The following is a 22,409-nucleotide window of genomic DNA, read 5'->3' as shown; positions in this document are numbered from 1 at the left end:
GAAAAGTAAAGGGACAAGAGAGGCAATTCTGACGTTACGGCTAATAATGGAAGCAAGGCTAAAGAAAAATCAAGACACTTTCATAGGATTTGTCGACCTGGAAAAAGCGTTCGACAATATAAAATGGTGCAAGCTGTTCGAGATTCTGAAAAAAGTAGGGGTAAGCTATAGGGAGAGACGGGTCATATATAACATGTACAACAACCAAGAGGGAATAATAAGAGTGGACGATCAAGAACGAAGTGCTCGTATTAAGAAGGGTGTAAGACAAGGCTGTAGCCTTTCGCCCCTACTCTTCAATCTGTACATCGAGGAAGCAATGATGGAAACAAAAGAAAGGTTCAGGAGTGGAATTAAAATACAAGGTGAAAGGATATCAATGATACGATTCGCTGATGACATTGCTATCCTGAGTGAAAGTGAAGAAGAATTAAATGATCTGCTGAACGGAATGAACAGTCTAATGAGTACACAATATGGTTTGAGAGTAAATCGGAGAAAGACGAAGGTAATGAGAAGTAGTAGAAATGAGAACAGCGAGAAACTTAACATCAGGATTGATGGTCACAAAGTCAATGAAGTTAAGGAATTCTGCTACCTAGGCAGTAAAATAACCAATGACGGACGGAGCAAGGAGGACATCAAAAGCAGACTCGCTATGGCAAAAAAGGCATTTCTGGCCAAGAGAAGTCTACTAATATCAAATACCGGCCTTAATTTGAGGAAGAAATTTCTGAGGATGTACGTCTGGAGTCCAGCATTGTATGGTAGTGAAACATGGACAGTGGGAAAACCGGAACAGAAGAGAATCGAAGCATTTGAGATGTGGTGCTATAGACGAATGTTGAAAATTAGGTGGACTGATGAGGAGGTTCTACGCAGAATCGGAGAGGAAAGGAATATGTGGAAAACACTGATAAGGAGAAGGGACAGGATGATAGGACATCTGCTAAGACATGAAGGAATGACTTCCATGGTACTAGAGGGAGCTGTAGAGGGCAAAAACTGTAGAGGAAGACAGAGATTGGAATACGTCAAGCAAATAATTGAGGACGTAGGTTGCAAGTGCTACTCTGAGATGAAGAGGTTAGCACAGGAAAGGAATTCGTGGCGGGCCGCATCAAACCAGTCAGTAGACTGATGACCAAAAAAAAAAAACAAATTCGTTGATCTCATCTGACTGCCACAACCGCCAGTGGAGAAGACGGAGTTAGCTGCTGCGCAGAAAGGCATTGTCTGCTATGAATGCGATACTCTGTTGTCTCAGTGTATGACGGTTTCTGACATGGGTTTCCATCTGCAGGGTATCTCCCATGTTTTTCGGTGTACAGCAGATAAACGAACTGCAGATGGAAACCTGTGTCCAAAACAGTCATCCACCAACGCAACAGATCACCGCATTCGTAGAAGACAAGGCCCTGTGTACACAGAATCTAGCCCCTAATTCCCCATGGACGATCGTGGCAATCGGCTGCGATCAATGAATAACAAAGAACATTGCGAGACGTTCCATCTACGGTCGTCAGCGTGCAAAAGTCACGTTTGCTGTATGTGCCGCACAAGTGCGCGAGTGAAGCAGAGGGGAAAAGGCTAGTACATACCGGGTTGTCCGTCTTAAAGAGTCTCCAGGCACTATTATCTCTGCTGTTTACTATTTCGTTTTTCGAATGTGCAGCTGGAGTCAACCCAGACAAATATTGCTCATCACGTCTTTCATGAGACGCCCTGTGTTAACGGGAAGTGCCGGTTGGTTTCCCCTTACAAGCGAAACGATTTTTAAAGTGGAGACGACGAAGCAGCCCTGCTGCATAGCGACCGCGGTCAGCGCACTCCAGCGGTGCTGTCGGTGCTGGAGTATTGGTTATTCTCCGTGTTTTACTGTCCGTGTTAATACATATCGATAAAACGAATATCGCACTATACTAATATGGGACAGCTCTATCGAACACGTACAATAAACTACTCTTTAAAATTCATTATGTTTGTCACGGGAAGCAAACTGACGCTTTCCGTCTGCATTGGACGTCACATGAAAGACTTGATGAAGTGTATTTGTCTGCGCCGACATTAGCTACATATCGCAAGAACGATTCTGCAGATATCTGCCGAAATGTCAGACACTCTTGGACACTGCATATGTGCTGCTCCAGATACGATCAGATTTCACTTGTGCCACGGCCCACCGATGATTGATTATTATCCCGTATTACTCGCGCTGTATTGCTACAAGCTTCACAATTTATTAGACATGCTTCTTTTAACAGCTTCAATTGTCTTGCCCCGCTTAAAATCAATGAGGTTTCCCATTTTGTTTCATCTCTGTAAGGACAGTTACAAAAGCGAACATAAAACACATCATCTAGCACACTGCAGACTTTTCTCATTTTCTTATAACTGACGTAGAGAATGAGTGCTTTGTGTGCTCGTATCGTAAAAAAGTCGTGTTCGGGCGATAGGATTTTCTGTTACTTTGATAAATATTTGTGTTCAGTCTGTCCAATTTAATGGACCAATGATCCTGTGAGACATATACAGGAGTTCTCAGTTTTAACCTTAGGGTGCAAGTGATGAATTTAGCGTGTAGCACTTTCACCATTCGAAACTAATAGCTTTAACAATGGGTTTATTTGCAAATTATCTGCATTTAAGATATATAAATTGTATGTAAATTAATTCTATCTTTGAGAACATTTGTTTCATTCACAAGATTGCTGGAATTACAAATGGGAGAGAGCGCATTCTCATCGGAAACGCTACAGGAGCGTCTTCATTGCCCCAGCAGTGTGCGGCCGATAATTAGGTATGAAGAAGGAACGGCTAGACAGTTGTGTTATGTGGGCTGCATGACACAGGCGAAATCTCTAACCAGGCCCTCATACTTGGCGGCAGACGCTAAACCCTACGCATCTTTAAGTGCTCACTTTTCACTCACAACTGAAAAGAGCGACGCGACACGGTCGACGGGGCATACTAGAGACACTGCCCAACACATCTGTCCAAAGCTTTACCGGATTTTCCCAGTGGTTTCCATTTCGCGACCGATCGGAACTTACTTTCTGTACAACCCTCGTATATCCTTAGAAAAATAAGTCACGTTTTATAAGTAATAAAAATTAGTTGGTGTCGTAACTTCTGTTCTTTTATCAAACAAAAGCAGTTACTTTTTATCCAATACAGTTTATATGAACAGACATAAAAAATTTATATAATTATCGTTGTTATTTTGCACTGAATCGAACGTTCTTCATCATGATTAAAGGCAAGAGTTTTCTTTTATTACTGATAAGTGCGTAAATTGTTTATGAATAACAGAAACCTGTTATAGATAAGCTAGACCAAGTATTGAAGCGGAGTTTGATGTGTATTTGTTTTGCAGCTTTTTTTAATTTGCTTTTCTTTGAGGAAACGGCGTTTTCTAGCGCTTTATGATAAATCTTTTTTTTTTTTTAATTTTTACCACTACATCTCTCGTCTTCACGTTACAAACCAACAACTTTCAAATAAAACCTGAATAAACATTGACAATTTCAATTTTGGTATAAATAATGTTTATTTCTAAATAACAGACAGGAGGATAACTACGTACAACAAAAATGTTCCATAGGTTACGCAGCCCTTTATATATCCTCACTCAGTTTCTAGAGAATTCACCACCTCCAGTTTCTAGGGGAGTCTAATAAGGCACTGATCACATACTCAAACACCCGACAGGTATGCAACGTACCTAATGTGCAGGTAATGCGGTTAAGATCTTAACTGTCCAAGCCTACTAGGTAAGCTACCACAGTCTATGCTTATTTCTGGTTGTCTACGGCGGCCTATGGTAGTTTTGCATCTCCACCTAGTGTTGAAGTTTATTGTCATTGAATAGTGTTTCATTTTTCGCCATTTAAGCTCTCGATCTTTTTGTATTAATACTTATATTTTAAAGTTGTTAAACCTATATAGCTTTGCTTTTTTGTTTCGTTATTATTTTCTTTTGTCAACAACAATGTGCACTGTCGGCAGTCAGTGTTAGTTTATCTAGCTGGTTATAAAATACGTCTGAATGGATTTTCATCAAACAAAGTTAAGAACACTCCCGACTAACCAGCCTTGAAGCACAAAAATCTCCATTAAAACCGATCCATTAGCTTCGGCACTACGATGCTACACACACACACACACACACACACACACACACACACACACAGATGGGCATTTCTGTCAAACTTACGCAACACTCCTCCATTTTGATTCGGGGATTGAAAATATAATAGATAAAAGGGTGCAAATTTTATAATTCTTTAAATACAGGAAATTAACGTCAGTGTCCATCATATACCTCAAAAGTACTACCAGTTTTCAATTACTTGCAATCGGGACTCGTGCATAACATGCGCTTGAGTCTATGGCGTGTTATATGACCCCATGTACTTCATGAAACTGCTTTCTAGTAATTCTAAAGTAATATGTAATATAAGTATCACTCGTCATCGTAGTTTCAAATTGCCCACAGCTTTTCCTTTGAAACAAAATCTGTTTACTTGGTGATTTGAATTTTTTATTCGTTAATGAATCAAGCAGCAGTTCCTGGAAACCTTTAAGTAACACTTCGTCTTCATCATTTGTATCCTAATCTGATTCAGAACTCGAGTGTAACATTAGTAACTCTTTCATTTGCGAATAACACAACGTCAGTTTGGCAACCGTAGGTGAGAGACCAACGCCTGACATGTGCGCGGCAGTCGTCTTACGCGTCTCAGTATGCGCATGACTGCACGACACGTAAGGGACGTGCACGTCGTGCTGTTAGTGTCACTTCTACGTGTCTCAGCTTGCGATTAGATGGTATCCTGTAAAAGATCAACGTTCAGAGGAGCTGACATCTATCGGGTTCCAGCGAAATCAGTTGTACTGATTAAACAGTGAAAGCATAATGAATGCGGCTTTCACAAAATTAGTTCTCAGCCACAAGTCAAACTATAATCTCATAATTTTTATAAAGGAAAAGAACAGGATAATGTTTATTGGTTTCGTTGTCGAGAGAATGCTAGTGAAATTTGCGCCAACTGCTGACAGTTGCTTCTTTCACGTATTTAAAATGGATAGACGAAAGACTAGAAGTTACAGTTATGCGGTGGTAATTTATGCCAAGTAACTTGTTATTTCTTTAGTTTTTTGGGTAACATTCTGGCTAGTAATTTCATTTAGAATTCGTTGTGAGTTTAGATTCAAAATATAATTACCAGGCTGAACTGTTTAAGTAAAACGTAGAGGAAGCGGAGCTAAATTAAACGTAATTAAGATTTTTGTTGCATTTCTTTTGGATAGTGAAAGAATAGATTATAATCGTGATTTGCAATGTTCAGAAATGTAAAATTTTGTTTGCTGGTTAAGATTTACTCTGACATACGAACAGATGTGTATCTTTATTGAAAAATGATATCACTCAAGGATAGATTGTTTAAGCTTTGTTAGATAGATTAAACTATCTATTATTGCAATAAACTTTTACAGGCATGCTAATGGAATCTTTATGGAAGCATCTATACTCCTATTATTTATGTATATTACAGGAATTTGAAAGTAAAGTTGCTCTGAATGATCGTGTTGTTGACAACACAATCAGTCACCATCGGATTTCGAATATTTCTTTTACGAAATGTGGGATCCACGAGAAAGCCCAAACATCATAACATACTCTAAACAGTAATTATCGTTTAAAGTAGCCATTTGTCAAATGTTTTGGTTAAATTTTGACCTAAATTTTATTTCAATGCCAAATGAGGTAATAGTAATTTCTCATAGCGGTAAAGCGCTACACTATTACAATTCAGAAAACATCGGATACATTTCTTGCCTAGAGATAATTTAACTAAACAACACTAGAGTTACGCTTTCATTGTGTGTGGCAATCCATTTTCACTCACTCAATCTCGCCAACCCATTATCTCTTTGTTTCTCTCTAACTGTCCATGTCTCTTGTCTCACAGCCACAGTGTCCTTCGCTCGGTTCTGCTACTTCTATTTCCTCTCACTTTCACTATCTCCCTCTTGCTCTTACTGCTACCGTCTCATTCATTCTTTCTTACTGCTAATGTGGCTTCTCACTGTCACCATCCGTCTCTTCCTTCTTCTGATTCTCATAGACTCTGTCTCTCATTATTACTGATTGCTACCCACTTCCACTTTCACTTTAATCCCCTCCCACTCGGACTGTCTCCTTTTCTCTTTTCCTAACACTCTTTCGCCACCGGCAGCTACGTTCACTGACAGTGTCCCTCCCTTTCTGTCACAATGCATTTGTTTCATTCGCTCTTCCTTCAGCACAGCCACTGTCTCCTATCTTCCAGTAGTTATTACCTTTCCGCCTCTTTCTCACTGCCAATGTCTCCTTCTCTCTCAACATAAAAAGTGCGAATATGTTCGCATACCAAAATTTCTGGATAAATTTTTAAAGGCACTGACGAAGGCGGAATGAAGCAGGTGATACCACACTTTCTGGTCAGAGTCTCTTAAACACCTTTCTTGTGCTCCAACAGGAGCATTTTTCCGCTGGTTCCCTTCTTTTCGCTGCCCCATGAGGGCATGTCACTCATATGAAAAGAAATTTATGAGTCACTACAATTATGACAGGTGTCTAATGTCAAACTGCATTAACACAAAACTAATTTTACATCTCAGACCGGATTTTACGTGCTCAAAAATATTGCACGTGTTTCAACATTGAGTTTCAAGAACCCTTCTGATGATAACAGAGGCACTTTACAGCATATTTCTCCGTGCCATATCACTTTATAAACTACGTTTTCGTCTCACACCGCATTTTACGTGTACAAGTAAAGTAACTCTGAACATTTCTATTTTGGAAATGGCTAAATCTATCAAGAATATTTTCAAGGTAGTTCGAGATCCGGATCTTAGGTATATACCGTAAAAATTCCAGCTCTTTGCTATGCATAACCGTCTGGAATCCGCAACTAGTGTTTTATCCGCTGCTGATGGCGAAAAAAATGGTGAAACACGCCTTTTTGGAGTTTCCTAGGGAACCGCCCATGAATTTACGCAAATGAATCATTCATTCATTCGTTCAATCAAGAGTATACCCGTCAGTTAAATTAAATCATGGGTTAATCACTGGTATACCCGTCGTCAATCACCCTATTTAATTTTACGTGCATGTTTTATTATCACGAGTGAGGTAATTTTGAACCCCTGTATCTGGGAAAGGGATAAACATATAAAGAAAATTTTTAAGGTTGTTTGAGATTGTGGTCTTAAGAATGTATTGGAAAAGTTGCACCCATTTTTTGTGCTTAGCCGTCTTGGAATCCTCGACTGAGTTTTGGTCCGCTGGTGATAGCGAAGATATAGTGAAAACCCCTTTTTTATGTAGTATTCCGAGGAACCACCCATGAACTAATGGGACCTCCTTAAGTCGCATCACGCCCACAGTAGACCACATCAAACTCGAAAAGAACCAACCTAAGCAGGAGGGAAGGTGTAATATTCATACTTTGACCATGGACTGTCGGATAGTATCACTAAGACGATCATTCCGTTGGGTATACAAATAGCTACTACAATACAGAAACAGAGGTATGCGCACCGGAAAATGCCTTTTTAATGCACGACGTTTTCGAACATATTGGTAAGCATGCTATCGCATGGATACCGACGGCGATTTGGTATAGCTACGGTACTGCACATGTCGCCAATATCATAGTGGAATTGTCATCTGATTGAAGTACACACATCAAAAAAAGGTTTTCATCACCTCTCTTCCGAGGGTTCCGGCATCTGTACAGAAAATTGGAATAGAGATAAACATAAACATCATTTTCACCATTTTTATTGCTCGTGAAAACTAGACATTGCATGTTGTACCACCATACAGCGAGACTTTCAGAGGCGGTGGTCCAGATTGCCGTACACTCCAGTACGTCTAATACCAGTAGCAGGTCTTCTTGCATTGATCCATGCCTGTATTCGTCGTGGCATACTATCCACAAGTTCATCAAGGCACTATTGGTCCTGATTGTTCCACTCTTCAACGGCGATTCGGCGTAGATCCCTCAGAGTGGTTGGTGGTTGACGTCGTCCATAAACAGCCCTTTTCAATCCATCCCAGGCATGTCCGATAGTGTTCATGTCTGGAGAACATGCTGGCCACTCTATTCGAACGATGTCGTTATCCTGAAGAAAGTCATTCACAAGATGTGCACGACGGGGGCGCAAACTGTCGTCCATGAAGACGAATGCCTCGCCAGTATGCTGCCAAATATGGTTATACTATCGGTCAGAGGATGGCATTCACTTATCGCACAGACTTTACGGCGCGTTCCATGACCACCAGCGGCGTACGCCGGCCCCACATGATGTCACCCCAAAACAGTAGGGATCCTTCACCTTGCTGCATTCGCTGGACAGTTTGTCTAAGGCGTTGAGCCTGACCGGGTTGCCTCCAAACACACCTCCGACGATTGTCTGGTTTAAGTCATATGCAACACTCATCGGTGAAGAGAACGTGATGCCAATCCTGAGCGATCCATTCGGCATGTTGTTGGGCCCATCTGTACCGCTCTACATGATGTCGTGGTTGGAAAGATGGACCTCGCCATGGACGTCGGGTGTGAAGTTGCGCATCATGCAGCTTATTGCGTACAGTTTGAGTCGTAACACTACGTCCTGTGGCTGCACGAAAAGCATTTTTCAACAAGGTGACGCTGCTGTCAGGGTTCCCCCGAGCCGTAATTCATAGATAGCAGTCATCCACTGCAGTAGTTGTCCTTGGGCGGCCTGAGCGAGGCATGTCACCGACAGTTCCTGTGTATCTGTATCTCCTCCATGTCCGAACACCGCGGTGGTCTAGCGGTTCTGGCGCTGCAGTCCGGAACCGCGTGACTGCTACGGTCGCAGGTTCGAATCCTGCCTCGGGCATGGGTGTGTGTGATGTCCTTAGGTTAGTTAGGTTTAAGTAGTTCTAAGTTCTAGGGGACTTATGACCTAAGAAGTTGAGTCCCATAATGCTCAGAGCCATTTGAACCATTTGAACCATGTCCGAACAACATCGCTTCGGTTCACTCCGAGACGTATGGACACTTCCCGTGTTGAGAGCCCTTCCTGGCACAAAGTAACAATGCGGACGCGATCGAACCGCGGAATTGACCGTCTAGGCATGGTTGAATTACAGACAACACGAGCCGTATACCTGCTTCCTGGTGGAATGACTGGAACTGATCAGCTGTCGGAGCCCCTCCGTCTAATAGGTGCTGCTCATGCATGGTTGTTTACATCTTTGAGCAGGTTCAGTGACATCTCTGAACAGTCAAAGGGACTGTGTCTGTGATACAATATCCGCAGTCAACGTCTGTCTTCAGGAGTTCTGGGAAACGGGATGATGCAAAACTTTTTTTGATGTGTGTGTGTAACGTTGTTTGCTCATATTTTGCATTCAGACGAAAACTGTAATACTACTCTTACGTTTTATTGTGTTAACATATGTAATAATTAATAACTGCAAACGGTGCGTACTTTTTCATTTTGTGGTTGCAAACATCTACGCGAATGAAGGCACGCTTAATTTTTATTGGTAGGCATAAAAAACTCACGTGACGTGGAAGGCAATGTATGTGTCCAGTAGTACTCTCTTGGCATCAGGAGTAGTTGAAAACTAGGTCATTTATGTATTTAGTCCTTGACATTTGCTAAGCAGCAACTGGCACTTGCTAAGGAATAACGGTCAATTGCTGTGGAACAACCAGCAACTGCTGCGGAACACCCCGCCAATGATAGTAAATGGAAATGTAGAGGGTGGGGCCCGTTAACCGCAGCAAAGCCTGTGCACGAACATTATTATTCTTTTATTGTCGAAAAACTAGACTCTAAATTATCATTGCTATATTGTGACTGGTTCAGTACTTTGATTAATGTTATTATTATCAGTATCTATTTTCTGTAAATGTGTACACGTAAATGGTTGTATGCTGCTGAAAATCAATAAACAATAATAAAGTACAGTTTTCTATATCTGAATACTCACTATACAGATATTCCCATTCGATGTTCCCCTTCGGCGTAACTAACTCTAATTAAATAATGTCGTGAGACTGTTGACAACATAAAATTAGAGACAGTGAGATTTATAGCTGTCTTCAATAAATATTTATTTTTTAGGTGTATAAATTAAGAACTGATATGTTTCGGATCTATTGAAATTTTTCGGAAGTGTTGAGGTAAATATACAGTAATTGACCACTTTTTTCAGAAACTTTCTGGGAGTTCTGGTGTGGTGAAACGTTTTGTCTGGCACACTTTTCGGTAGTTTTGTTTAGTCCTGTGCAACAATGAAGTTCCCGAATTCATTAAAATATGACACTGAAATTGAAAAATACTGATGAACTGTCAAGAGACGGACCCTAGCCCATCCCGCCACTCTTCCTTCGCGCCCCCAGCTGATGAAGATATAGTAGAACATCGCTAATCCTTCCCCTCCAGTGGCAGATACATATGGAGGGCGCACGCCCCCCCCCTCCCCCGTCCCTCTTGTGGGGCCACCCGCATTGCCACCCGCTCCGCCCCCGTCAGCCAACCCGCACGATATTCGTTAGTTTCTTTCTCCAGTCGACTCGACTGAATCGAGTTATTGAGTAGTCGTACTTTCCTATGTAGCATGAGCGTCCGCGTCATCGTATTTTATACGTTTCTGTCTGGCACATAGATAGCTAACACATACCTACGAGAAAAGTCGCGGCCATGGATGAATATTTCCATTTCTTCCAAGATGTCCATTTTTCAGCTCTTTTCTATTACTTTGAGATCGTTGTCTATTGTAACACTGTGTCATGTTTCATTTATGTGTTTCGCTATAGCTAATTTATTCGGTTTGCCAAGTCTGAAACAGTCAATGTGTTCTTTAAAGCGGGTTATAAATTTCTTCCCGTTTGGCCAATGTAATATTTGTTGCAATGACTGCATGTAACTTTATAAATTCCTGCTTTGTTAAGTTTCTCTGTGGGATGTGAGATGTCATGTATCAGTTTCTTTTTTAAGTTGTTGTTGGTGGCAAAAAGAGACGGACATCTTGGTAGGAATGGAAATATTCATCCATGGCCACATGAGGAATAACGAGATCCTGAATGAAATTACAGACATCAAAAATTCACATTTCTTTTCCAGTTTCACTACAGTACTCTTAGAATAAAGGTACATAACATGACAGTCGTTTGACACTAGCCCCAGCAATAGCTTAGAAATATGTAAAATAAATTAGTTTATATCATGATGCGTTCAATAATATTGTAACAGGTGCTCAATTTGTAATGTATGTCGTCAACCTGCATCTGTAATACGATAACAAGACGTGCAGAAGACAGGTAAACATCTGCACAAAATAGATCGACAGATCGATAGTGAAATTGCAGTCAGCTGTATTTCGACCGCCATCTTGTCCACTGCACTACAGAACTGTTTTGTGATTGTGTTTCCAAGTTACTGCTATGTTAGTGACAATTTGTGAACAGTGACCAGGAGAGGCACGGAAATGGAGGCACCCCAGAGCATCACTACGAGAGAGCCACGCCAGAAGAAGAAAATGCGTGACCGTTACAAAACATTTTCGTGCAAACTTCAGTCCAGTTTCCAGTGATAGCACCTCTTACTAGTTTGCTCCTCTTCCACTGGATGACCACAGCATTTACGAAAAGACTATGTAACATCAGTATAGCCCTATTTTAAAGCTGGTTTTGTAATGTCATTTAGCCTGAAGATGAGGTTTACCTCGAAACATGCCGCTAAATAAATAAGTAATGCAATAGTTGATAAAGTTGGTGACTGGTAGCGGTAATTTAGAAAAAACCTTTACATATTTCTTCAGACAGTCACAGTCGAAAAATAGTCAACATGACTTCAAATCAAGTTATTTCATACTAAAACTTATTGGGCTACCGCACCTACGAGTGGTCAGCTGCCTACTGATCCATATAGTGGATGCTGTGTCATCGAAAAGTCCTGACAAACACTGGAAACTATTTATAAATATATCAGGATATTAATTTTGTTTCAGGATATACACAAAAACCAGTGCTATGGAATCATCATTTGTTATCATACAAGCAAAACTTAAACATAAAATTGGCTTAGTGATAGACCCCTCTGGAGCCGCCCTTGCACCCTTTGGTAGGGCCGCCTCTGACTAATACCGGAAATGATACACTGCTTGACAAGTGCTAAGGAAAAACTACACTTGCTAAAATAACTGTTACCTACTACGGAACAACCGACACTTGCTACGGAGCAGTCGGCTAACGATGGTTAAGGAAAATGTAGAAGGCGGGACGAGTTAACTGCAGCAAAGCCTGTGCACGAACGATCTGCATGCATTCAACAATTCATGCTGTAAGTAGGCTGTTACGTAGCGCTTGGTATGAAAATCACTGGCTGTGCTGTGTGCCGTCTGTGGCTAGTTTGCATTGTTGTCTGCCATTGTAGTGTTGGGCAGCGGCAGATGGATGTGAACAGCGCGTAGCGTTGCGCAGTTGGAGGTGAGCCGCCAGCAGTGGTGGATGTGGGGAGGGAGATGGCGGAGTTTTGAAATTTGTAAAAATGGATGTCATGAGCTGCTGTATATATTATGACTATTAAGGTAAATACATTGTTTGTTCTCTATTAAAATCTTTCATTTGCTAACTATGCCTATCAGTAGTTAGTGCCTTCAGTAGTTTGAATCTTTTATTTAGCTGGCAGTAGTGGCGCTCGCCGTATTGCAATAGTTCGAGTAAGGGAGATTTTTGTGAGGTAAGTGATTTGTGAAAGGTATAGGTTAATGTTAGGCAGGGCCATTGTTTTGTAGGGATTATTGAAAGTCAGATTGCGTTGTGCTAAAAAAATATTGTGTGTCAGTTTAAGCACAGCCCTGTATAAATGTTCAAAGGGGACGTTTCAATGCAGTACGGTATTTGACGAAGATTGTTGTGGAACCGATTACTGCGACATTGTATATGGTACGGCAACAAGTCTGCTACATGTCATTTGAATGCTTACGATCGTGGACGAGCAGTTGGACGACTCGAAAGCCGGCCAAAGTGTCACTACTGTGTGTCCAAAAGTGTCATCTCGCGATAAAAACCTCCGCTGAAGATGGAAATGCAATGTGAAAGCATGTAGGTGGTCGTAGACGGACCACCTCATCGCGAAAGGACCGACACATAGCCATAGTGACGAAAAGGAACCGACGTTTCACTCCTAGGCAGATCGCTGCAGACGTTGAAACTAAAACCGATATATGTGTCTCTGCCGGAACTGTTTCGCAGCGATTAAATCTGGCTGGTCTTCATGTTCGGAAACCCGCTAAATTCATCCCACTTCAACCACATCATCGTTGAAAAAGAATTCGTTGATGTAGGGAGAATGTTGGTTGGAATCAGTAACTGTGGTTCAGAGTGATGTTGTCCGACGAATCCGGCATCACTGTGGCAAGTGATTCTGGCCGACAGTTACGATGGAGAGAGAGGGGAGCACATTAAATATCAAAGAATGTTGACGAACGTCATCGGTATGACATAGGCGTTACGGTGTGGGCAGACATTATGCGCAATGGTCGATGCCGCTGCATTCTTTGTGCGAGGTACTGTTATAGCACAGTGGTATTGCAAGGACATTATTCTGGATCATCTCCGTCTGTTTATTGGTCGGCCTGTCTAGACTTTCTGTTTATTGACGGCAATTCCCACCCATGCAGGATCGCTGGGGTGTTACACACACTAGAAAGTTAGCTTATTGCGACCACTTCCTCTCCGATCCGTAAAAGAACTGAAAACCGCCTTGAGAGAGGAGTGGGACACTAATCCGTCAAGGAGTCCTCAACAGTTTCGTAGCCAGCATGAATAACACGTGCAAAATAGGCATTACTTCTCTAGGAGTGCATGTTCCTTACTGAGAGTACGATGTCGACCTTTGTGTCGGTAGTCTGATCTATGTCAAACGTTGTCTTTATTTATATCTATTATCCTGCTTTCCCTCGTGGTGAAAACTGTACCATTTCAAGTTATAAATACACCAGCATACTTGTACATCATACATGTACTGTGTTTGATGTTTTCCAACATTGCTTGCGATCATTTCTGTCCAACAATATCCCTGTTCCTCAGCAATTATCAAGCAGCGTAAATCGTCTCTGACCCGGAATTTCAGAGTCTCGGCAGAGATAGCAAGTGACGCAAAATTTCTCGAAACTGCCTGTAGTTAGAACAAGACAGCTGAGAGGAAAAGAACGTGTGCCGCTTCTCCGAATGGCGCATGTTTTCCTCAGATAACCTTGGAGTTAATCTACAGCGAGCTAGTAATGCACAACACCCACTGTATCGGTTTCCAGGTCGGCTGTGTCAATGAGAGCGGCGCCTAAAACATCTGGTCGAGTGCGGCAGTCAAGAAATTGCATGAGGATTGTATGCAAACGAATAGAGAAGTCTGAAATATGCCAACTGCTCCTCCATCTCTCTCTTTTTCTCTCTCAATTTTTCTATCACTCGTATGTCAGGTGGTTATGATCGTCTCTGTCGACGGCAAAGAAAGTGGTAGCTGTAATCTATTCCACGCCTCTCTCACCACTAGTTCATGGAGACAGTTGAAAAGACGCTAATAGTTTGAAACCTTACGTATTTGGCCATTATGATTACCAAAACGACACAAACAGATATGAACCAGGCAACGTGTTAGCTGTTAGTTGTTCACATACTAAGTGATCAACAGTATATTTGTATGCCCACACGCTGGTAATATTTCTGTGAGGTTAGCTCGTGGGAACATGTAAGATGACCGCTGTCCATATTATACCATGCTCCCCCTGGTAGCGCAGATGTTGTTGTTACATGCAGTATAAATAAAGTAACGAGCGTTGGGACGTTATAGCCATCGGACTATCGACGAAGATAAAATCCCTCCCAAACGTTCGTAGTATTGCTAAAAGACTTCTTATAGAAATACCAGACACAAGTGCTCCATCTGGAATAAGCGTATGAACTATTACACAACTATTAATAAGTTTCTAATACGTATTTCATATCGCGAAGATTAATGATCATCCGCGCCGTGAGTGTTTCAGGAAACGCGAGCAAGCACGAACTTGATTCTTGCGTGAGTAATTTCAATGTAATACACAGCGTATCTTAAACACGAACATTTCACGAGTGGCTGAATATTCGCTTCTCATCATGTCCTGGATATTAAACTCATCCGTGATGCGACACATACGCTTGCCCTCGGCAACAGGAACCGAATGGAAACAATTATTGTGAGCTCCCCACACCAGGACGAAAAATGCCTGTTATCGATAAAACTCCATCTGCGAATAATTTTTGTACCTGTAGATTAAGTACAATGCCGCTCACATTTACGAATATTGTTTCCGGTCTCAATAGAAGCACAACTTTACCACAGTTTCACATGATTATCTGCCCCCCCTCCCGAGTAGATACTAATTAGTTTCTGGTACGCATGCTGTTGATAAAATTGTAGTACCTGTCTGTTTGCGGCATATCAGGTACGTAGACATTATAGGTACCGGTCGTCAGCGTAGTGAATGAATGTTGGGCATCTATACAGGCCGTTCAGAAACGTTGCGACAAACTTCGAGGAATTGTAGAGGGTATTTTGAGGAACAAAACGACAATAGCTACCCATGTTCGGATATGTCACCTAACGACGCTACAGAGCTTCGAAAGCTTGAATACCGAAAAACTTGAGATTTTTGAGGGTTCCAAGAGAAAAATAAATTGCAGGTCCGAAACCGTATCCGCCGAGGTAACAGAGCATCGAATTCGTAGGAGATAATGCCTTTCAGTACAGCAGCTAGCTGCATCTTCTCTACTGGCGATCGTGCAATCAGTCACGATCACAAAGTAACAAACAATATTGCAAGATGCTCCTCCTACAACCTGTCAGCGTACAAAATGTGTTTTAGGGATGTACCAGCAACAGACAACTACTCGTATTTGGCATAAAACCTGACAAGATATGGAGAACGATAGACAGAACACAACAGTAAATGATAACAATAATAACTCCGATCGATTTAATGATCTTTGCTTTGCGAGGCTTATTTCAGTATTTTGGTATATTTCTCATAGTACTGTAATGCTCCTACTGGAAAATATCAGCAGTCCGTTCTTACATAAATGATCTAACACAAAGTACGTAGATTGTTCCAGAAACACGGTGAACAAGTGCTGTACTCATCACGACATCCGTGAATTCGTATGAAAGAACAGCCGTTCAAATTACCGAAGTAGTTTATTTTCAAGACTGTAGTTTCTCAGACAAAAACAATAGCGACCCCGAATGTATCGTGACGGTGTCCTTGCATTAAAGATTCATAGATGTGCAGCCACTTAAGATTGAAATGATTCTCGCGATGTTGATCGGAAGCTCACAACTGACGGTAACAGGCCACGAGGTACCTTACATACAAACTGGGGCACGATTGTAGTCAGGTCATTTCATTATCCAGATATGAATCGGAGAGAACATCAATGGATTGATTTGGAATGTCGAATTTACGCTACTCCACTGTGACCCAGGAGCGGTCCGAAAAAATCCCCCCCCCCCCCCCCCCCGTAACATATCATTTGGAATCACTCTCCCCCTTCCTTCCCCAAACGTATCCCCGCCTCCCTCAGACATTACTTGTGTTTCATCGCTTACTTGATAAAACCTTTCCACTGTAGCAGAAACAAATTTCTAAATATTATTACAGTGCTAAATATTAGAAGAAGAAACAATTCGTTTACATTTAAGGTACTTTCTGAGATCATTAAAATATTTTAAAGAAATTTTTGTTGTATATGTAGAGGATGGTTCACTTCAGTATTTGGAGTGGAGGTACTAGGAAAAAGATCGACTGAGCGGCCTAGGAAAAGGTGAAAAAATGGTTCTTATGGCTCTGAGCACTATGGGACTTAACTTATCAGTCCTTATATCAGTCAAACTTATCATCAGTCCCCTACGACTTAGAACTACTTAAACCTAACTAACCTAAGGACATCACACATATCCATGCCCGAGGCAGGAATGGAACCTGCGACCGTAACGGTCGCGCGGTTCCAAACTGTAGCGCCTAGAACCGCTCGGCCACTCCGGCCGGCGAAGAGGTGACCAGACCAGATTAATGACGTCAAGGGTAGAAGAGTAACTTGGGATGCAGTGGATAGAGAAAAGATATACCAGGATAGAAATCACTGAAGGCATGTCGTTTACAAAGTTCTTACCTGGCTCGCTGAAAGGAAATCATGATGATGATGATGGATCACAATTTACATTGATAACTGACAATCTGAAAGTAACAGGAGCAAAAACGGGCCAGTATACTTGGATCCGCAAATAAGCCGTTTGCGAGGTGACTAAGCCGTTTACGGGGTGACTGCGAAAGCGTCGTTACGAACCGACAGTGCCTTTAGTACGTAATGTTGTCCTAATATACTTGGACGATTATTATCGTATACTTCCAGCAGCGTTAGTTTTCGCTACTAAGTATAATACACCCTGCCAGAATATTTGGCACTTGGGTGTCTGTGGAATACCTCCCAACTTGTCAAAAAAAATGGCTCTGAGCACTATGGGACTTAACATCTATGGTCATCAGTCCCCTAGAACTTAGAACTACTTAAACCTAACTAACCTAAGGACATCACACAACACCCAGTCATCACGAGGCAGAGAAAATCCCTGACCCCGCCGGGAATCGAACCCGGGAACCCAGGCGCGGGAAGCGAGAACGCTACCGCACGACCACGAGCTGCGGAACCCAACTTGTCGCCCAAGCGGCCGTTGTGGTGCTTTTCCCTTAAACCAGCCCTGCTGAGACCTGCACGAAACATATGCTATAAGAAGCCTTGATTCACTTTATCAAGAGTGTGCCTGCCTCGAGTACTATTAGAGCCACTACATACGAGATGTTTGTAAGTGGCCCAGCAGGTATACAGGGTGTCCTAAAAATGTTGCAACAGACTTCGAAGGTTTGTAGAGGGTGTCTTGAGGAACAAATTGAGGATAGGAATTCGTGTCCGGAATCATCCAGCGACGCTGTAGAGCGCCTGTCACTAGACCACCCGTTCGGCAGCAAAATTCGACATTCCAAATCAATCCATTGATGTTCTCTCCGATTCATATCTGGATAATGAAATGAGCTGACTACAATCGTGCCCCAGTTTGTATGTAAGGTACCTCGTGGCCTGTTGCCGTCAGTTGTGAGCTTCCGATCAACATCGCGAGAATCATTTCAATCTTAAGTGGCTGCACATCTATGAATCTTTAATGCAAGGACACCGTCACGATACATTCTGGGTCGCTATTTTTTTTGTCTGAGAAACTACAGTCTTGAAAATAAACTACTTCGGTAATTTGAACGGCTGTTCTTTCATACGAATTTACGGATGTCCTGATGAGTACATCACTTTTTCACCGTGTTTCTTGAACAATCTGCGTACTTTGTGTTACATCATTTATGTAAGAACGGACTGCTGATATTTTCCAGTCGGAGCATTACAGTACTTTGAGAAATATACCAAAATACTGAAATAAGCCTCGCAAAGCAAAGATCATTAAATCGATCGGAGTTATTATGGTTATCATTTACTGTTGTGTTCTGTCTATCGTTCTCCATATCTTGTCAGGTTTTATGCCAAATACGAGTAGTTGTCTGTTGCTGGTACATCCCTAAATCAATGCAACAATTCAAAAGGTACGTATTCAGGGTGATTGCTTGATGATGTTACGAACTTTCAGGGATGATGGAGGAGGGTAAATTTATCGATCTGACGTAAGGACGATCCTAATCCGAAAACGACCTAGTAAAGAAATATGAGCAAAAATCGTTGTGATACCTCTGATGGGAGAATACATGTTCTGGTACTGTCGTTACTAAGACTGTGTGGCAGGCAGCTTTCAGAGGCGGTAGTATGATCCAAGACAAGAAAAAAATGTCCAGTAAATAGCATACCTTAAGAGCTATGACCACTTGTTCATTTTCTATATTGTGGAACACATATACTAAATAAGTGCAAATAGCTCTTAAGTTATGTATTTTAGAGTCCATTTTTACTGGACGTTTCTTCCTTATTTGGCTCCATATTACTTCCTGCAACAAAACAGAAACAAAAGGACTCGCAGTACAAGAGATGTGTTTGACAGTATCGTAGATGAACTTGGGCTCGTGGATCTTAAGGTATGCGTTTGGAGATCACGTTTACTGGACATTTCTTTCTTATTTTGGTCCAGACCACCACCTCTGAAAGTTGGCTGCCCAACAACATTAGCAACAACAGTACCGGTACATGTATTCCACCGTCAGAGGTAGCAGAACGGTTTTCGCTTACAGCTTTTGATCCTGTCGTTTCCAGATCAGTATCCCTTATTACAAATTGATACACTTATCCTTCCCGTCAACCATGAAATTTTGCAACATTATCACGGAATCATCCTATATACTGGACACAACTGAACCTAGAAACTCTTGTGGCAGACTGTACCTGGGACGAAAAGCAGAGCGACCACTAGAGGCGCCCAGGGTATCAGCGAGCTGCGGCCCATGGCGGTCGTGATGCGACTGACGCATCGCAGCAGATCTGCACAGAGGCGCCGTTGATACCTCCCAACAAGGCTATCTGCAGACTGACCTCGACCACACCGCAAGTCGGCAACATCAGTGACCGTCACGGTGCAAGGGGCATCACATGTAAGGGGCAAACGCCGCTCGTCCACTGTGATGTAGGTAGCACACAAGCAGATCTGTCGAGGTATATGTACACGGAGGTGGGACTCCCAACCTCAACCAGTCTTAATACCATGTTCTGTCTGCACAAACACTCAATTATCTATCCGCAGTTTTGCAAACAGTTCTTACGGGACAAACAAAAGAACATTTTACTGTTACTTTAGGTACATAGTAATTAATACGGATTGAATTGGAAACATCCCAAACGTGTACCAACGGCGTTTTGTCATTTTTTCAGTGTGTTACCAGTAGAATTTTTATAGCGTATCACCTCTGTTTATCCTGTGTTACATTTTTGTCTTGTTTACTCGTTTCAGTATACTGTGGATGTAAAATTTGTTTAATGTCGGTATCTGTCCTTTGTTAAGCCTATGTAGTTTCGTCACCAAGGTATGGTTCAATGTATACTCTGAAATGTCAAAAAAAAAAAAAAAAAAAACTGTACAATCATATTTCTAGTTTTGAGATGGCTGTATGGGCATGTACGAAAAAAAAGTGTCTGCGGGAAAATAGAGTAGGATGTGCTCTTGGGAACTATCTGGCACTAAGCGACAGCGTCTCTTCGTCAGGGAAAGATTTTAAAGTTATTGGTGTGATGAATATTTTAATGTGCTGCGCAGCGCGGCTGAACTAATAGGGACGCACGAATGTTTCGTAAAAGAGGAACGGATATTCTGTTCTTTGAGAGTGTGGGCCATGAGATCCTTGTTGGGGTGAAAGGGATAAATATTTGATAGCGATTCTAAATGCCGTCTGTGTTCTTCGCTTCTAGAGTACGGTAATCTTGATGGAAGGTTTCGAGACTGTTTGAAAATAAGGGCACTTACTTTCGGAAGCACATGGCATGATGTAGACAAGGAAGACTTTATTGACGGCGAAATATATTTTGTGTAATATTTGGGTTCCATAAAATGAGGAGTGACGTGCCTAAAGTGTTCTACAGCGCGGCTGATGGATTTTTTATGTTTTTTTTACGCTCATGACCCCATATGGACGGGGACAGTTCTGTCGGCAATAGAAGTATCCCGGTCTTGAGCCAATGGATTTAAAATATATAAAATCGAAATAGTATAATTAAAACAGTGAGGCATTAAATACATTTCTAAAACCACTAAGAGACGTTTTCCACGTCTGTTGACTAAACAATAAACTGTTGACATATTTTTGGTTAGTTGACACAGGGAATGGTTACGAAAAGGAAGTTTAAACTTTCTATAAGGTCGAAGGGTGTAGGTATAAGGGAATGTGTTCCGTGTGCTGCGAACCGTGAAGATGAGCGTAGGTACGACTGGCGGAGGTCGCATGTGAGGAGACAGATTTGGAGTATGACAGATGCGTATGGGTGATGGGGAAGGTATAAGGGAAGATGGAGAGGGACTTAGAGATCCCTAACACTGGATATGATACGGATGGAAGAGTTAGTGCTGATAAGCTGAATAAATGTCAGGGTAGATTTCAGGGACACTATTTCATTATAAGTGGGTATCTCAGAAACCCGTATCTACAGGACACATCGATTATGACAAATGTATTGTAAAAGGAAAAGTAGCAAAAATCGTACAACGCTGCTCAGTTCCCATAGATAGACTCTGTGACTGACACAGTCAGCATCTGAGGATTTGTGCTTGTAATAATAGTGTACCTTTCATTTAAATTAAAAATACAAGGTATATTTTGAGCAGAATCATCGTTAGCCGCTGGATCTCCAGTGTGTGATATAGAGCCCTCTTGCCTTTTTCACTCTTTACGGCCTTCTGCTACAAACATCCAAGTTTCTCTTTGGTGTTTTTTGATGTTATCTACCTACCTTCCATTACGCTGTCTTCTTAGTATTTTATTACCTCCTGGAAATGAGAAAAAAACTTCCTTGGTTGTTTTGTCATCCATTCCCCTGGCTACATGTGTCACTTTCATTTCATTATCATTACTTTCAGAATTATATCTATCACTCCAGTATGGTCTCTCATCAGTTTCTTTATTCTTATATCACAGGAAACGACGAAAAGATGCTACAGATGTAAGTCATTTACATAATAAATTTGCGTAAGTTTTTTCCAAAATAAATTTAAAATGGTTCAAATGGCTCTGAGCACTATGGGACTTAACTTCTGAGGTCATCAATCCCCTAGAACTTAGAACTACTTAAACCTAACTAACCTAAGAACATCACACACATCCATGCCCGAGGCAGGATTCGAACCTGCGACCGTAGCGGTTGCGCAGTTCCAGATTGTAGCGCCTAGAAACGCTCGGCCACTCCGACCAGCTGTGTTTAGCAACAACGAGTTGGCACCTCGTGTATGGGTTCACTAAATGCAATAGAAAAGCGGCACAAAGCCTCTATGCTGAACTGTTTCTGCTCCGACAGCAACCACATCACAGCACTTTTGCATCTCCTTTGAGGGTTGTTGCATTATTCTGTGATGTGTGTGGTACCTTTTGGTTATTGCTTATTACAGGTTTCCTCAAAGTTGTGAAGATATTTTCACAGACACAAGGGTGATTGCCGTAACAAACCGAATAAATTACGATTACATTATTACACTGTACCGAACCTTAGGACACTTTGGGTCCCTTATACCAATATACTCACGACGTATCCCTGAACAACCTGTCAAATGTTGTCGGGGGAGTTCTGGTGTAGCCTATTCACAGAGTGATC

At 41.8% G+C, this 22,409-nt stretch overlaps 1 protein-coding gene across 1 annotated transcript in view; it reads right to left on the bottom strand.

Annotated features, from left to right (window-relative positions):
• The window catches only part of LOC126457438 (kin of IRRE-like protein 1), a 111,484-nt gene extending 91,855 nt beyond the window's left edge, over positions 1–19,629 (bottom strand). Inside the window, exon 1 of the mRNA XM_050093716.1 lies at positions 19,503–19,629. Coding sequence (XP_049949673.1) covers positions 19,503–19,563 — 61 coding nt within the window. The 5' untranslated portion in view covers positions 19,564–19,629. The remainder of the gene's footprint in view (positions 1–19,502) is intronic.
• Between the last annotated feature and the right edge of the window lie 2,780 nt (positions 19,630–22,409).

This window comes from Schistocerca serialis, chromosome 2, assembly GCF_023864345.2.
Source record: "Schistocerca serialis cubense isolate TAMUIC-IGC-003099 chromosome 2, iqSchSeri2.2, whole genome shotgun sequence".
Lineage (NCBI taxonomy): Eukaryota > Metazoa > Arthropoda > Insecta > Orthoptera > Acrididae > Schistocerca > Schistocerca serialis.
The sequence above is the reverse complement of the archived record's forward strand: the minus strand, read 5'-3'. Positions and strand labels throughout refer to the sequence as shown.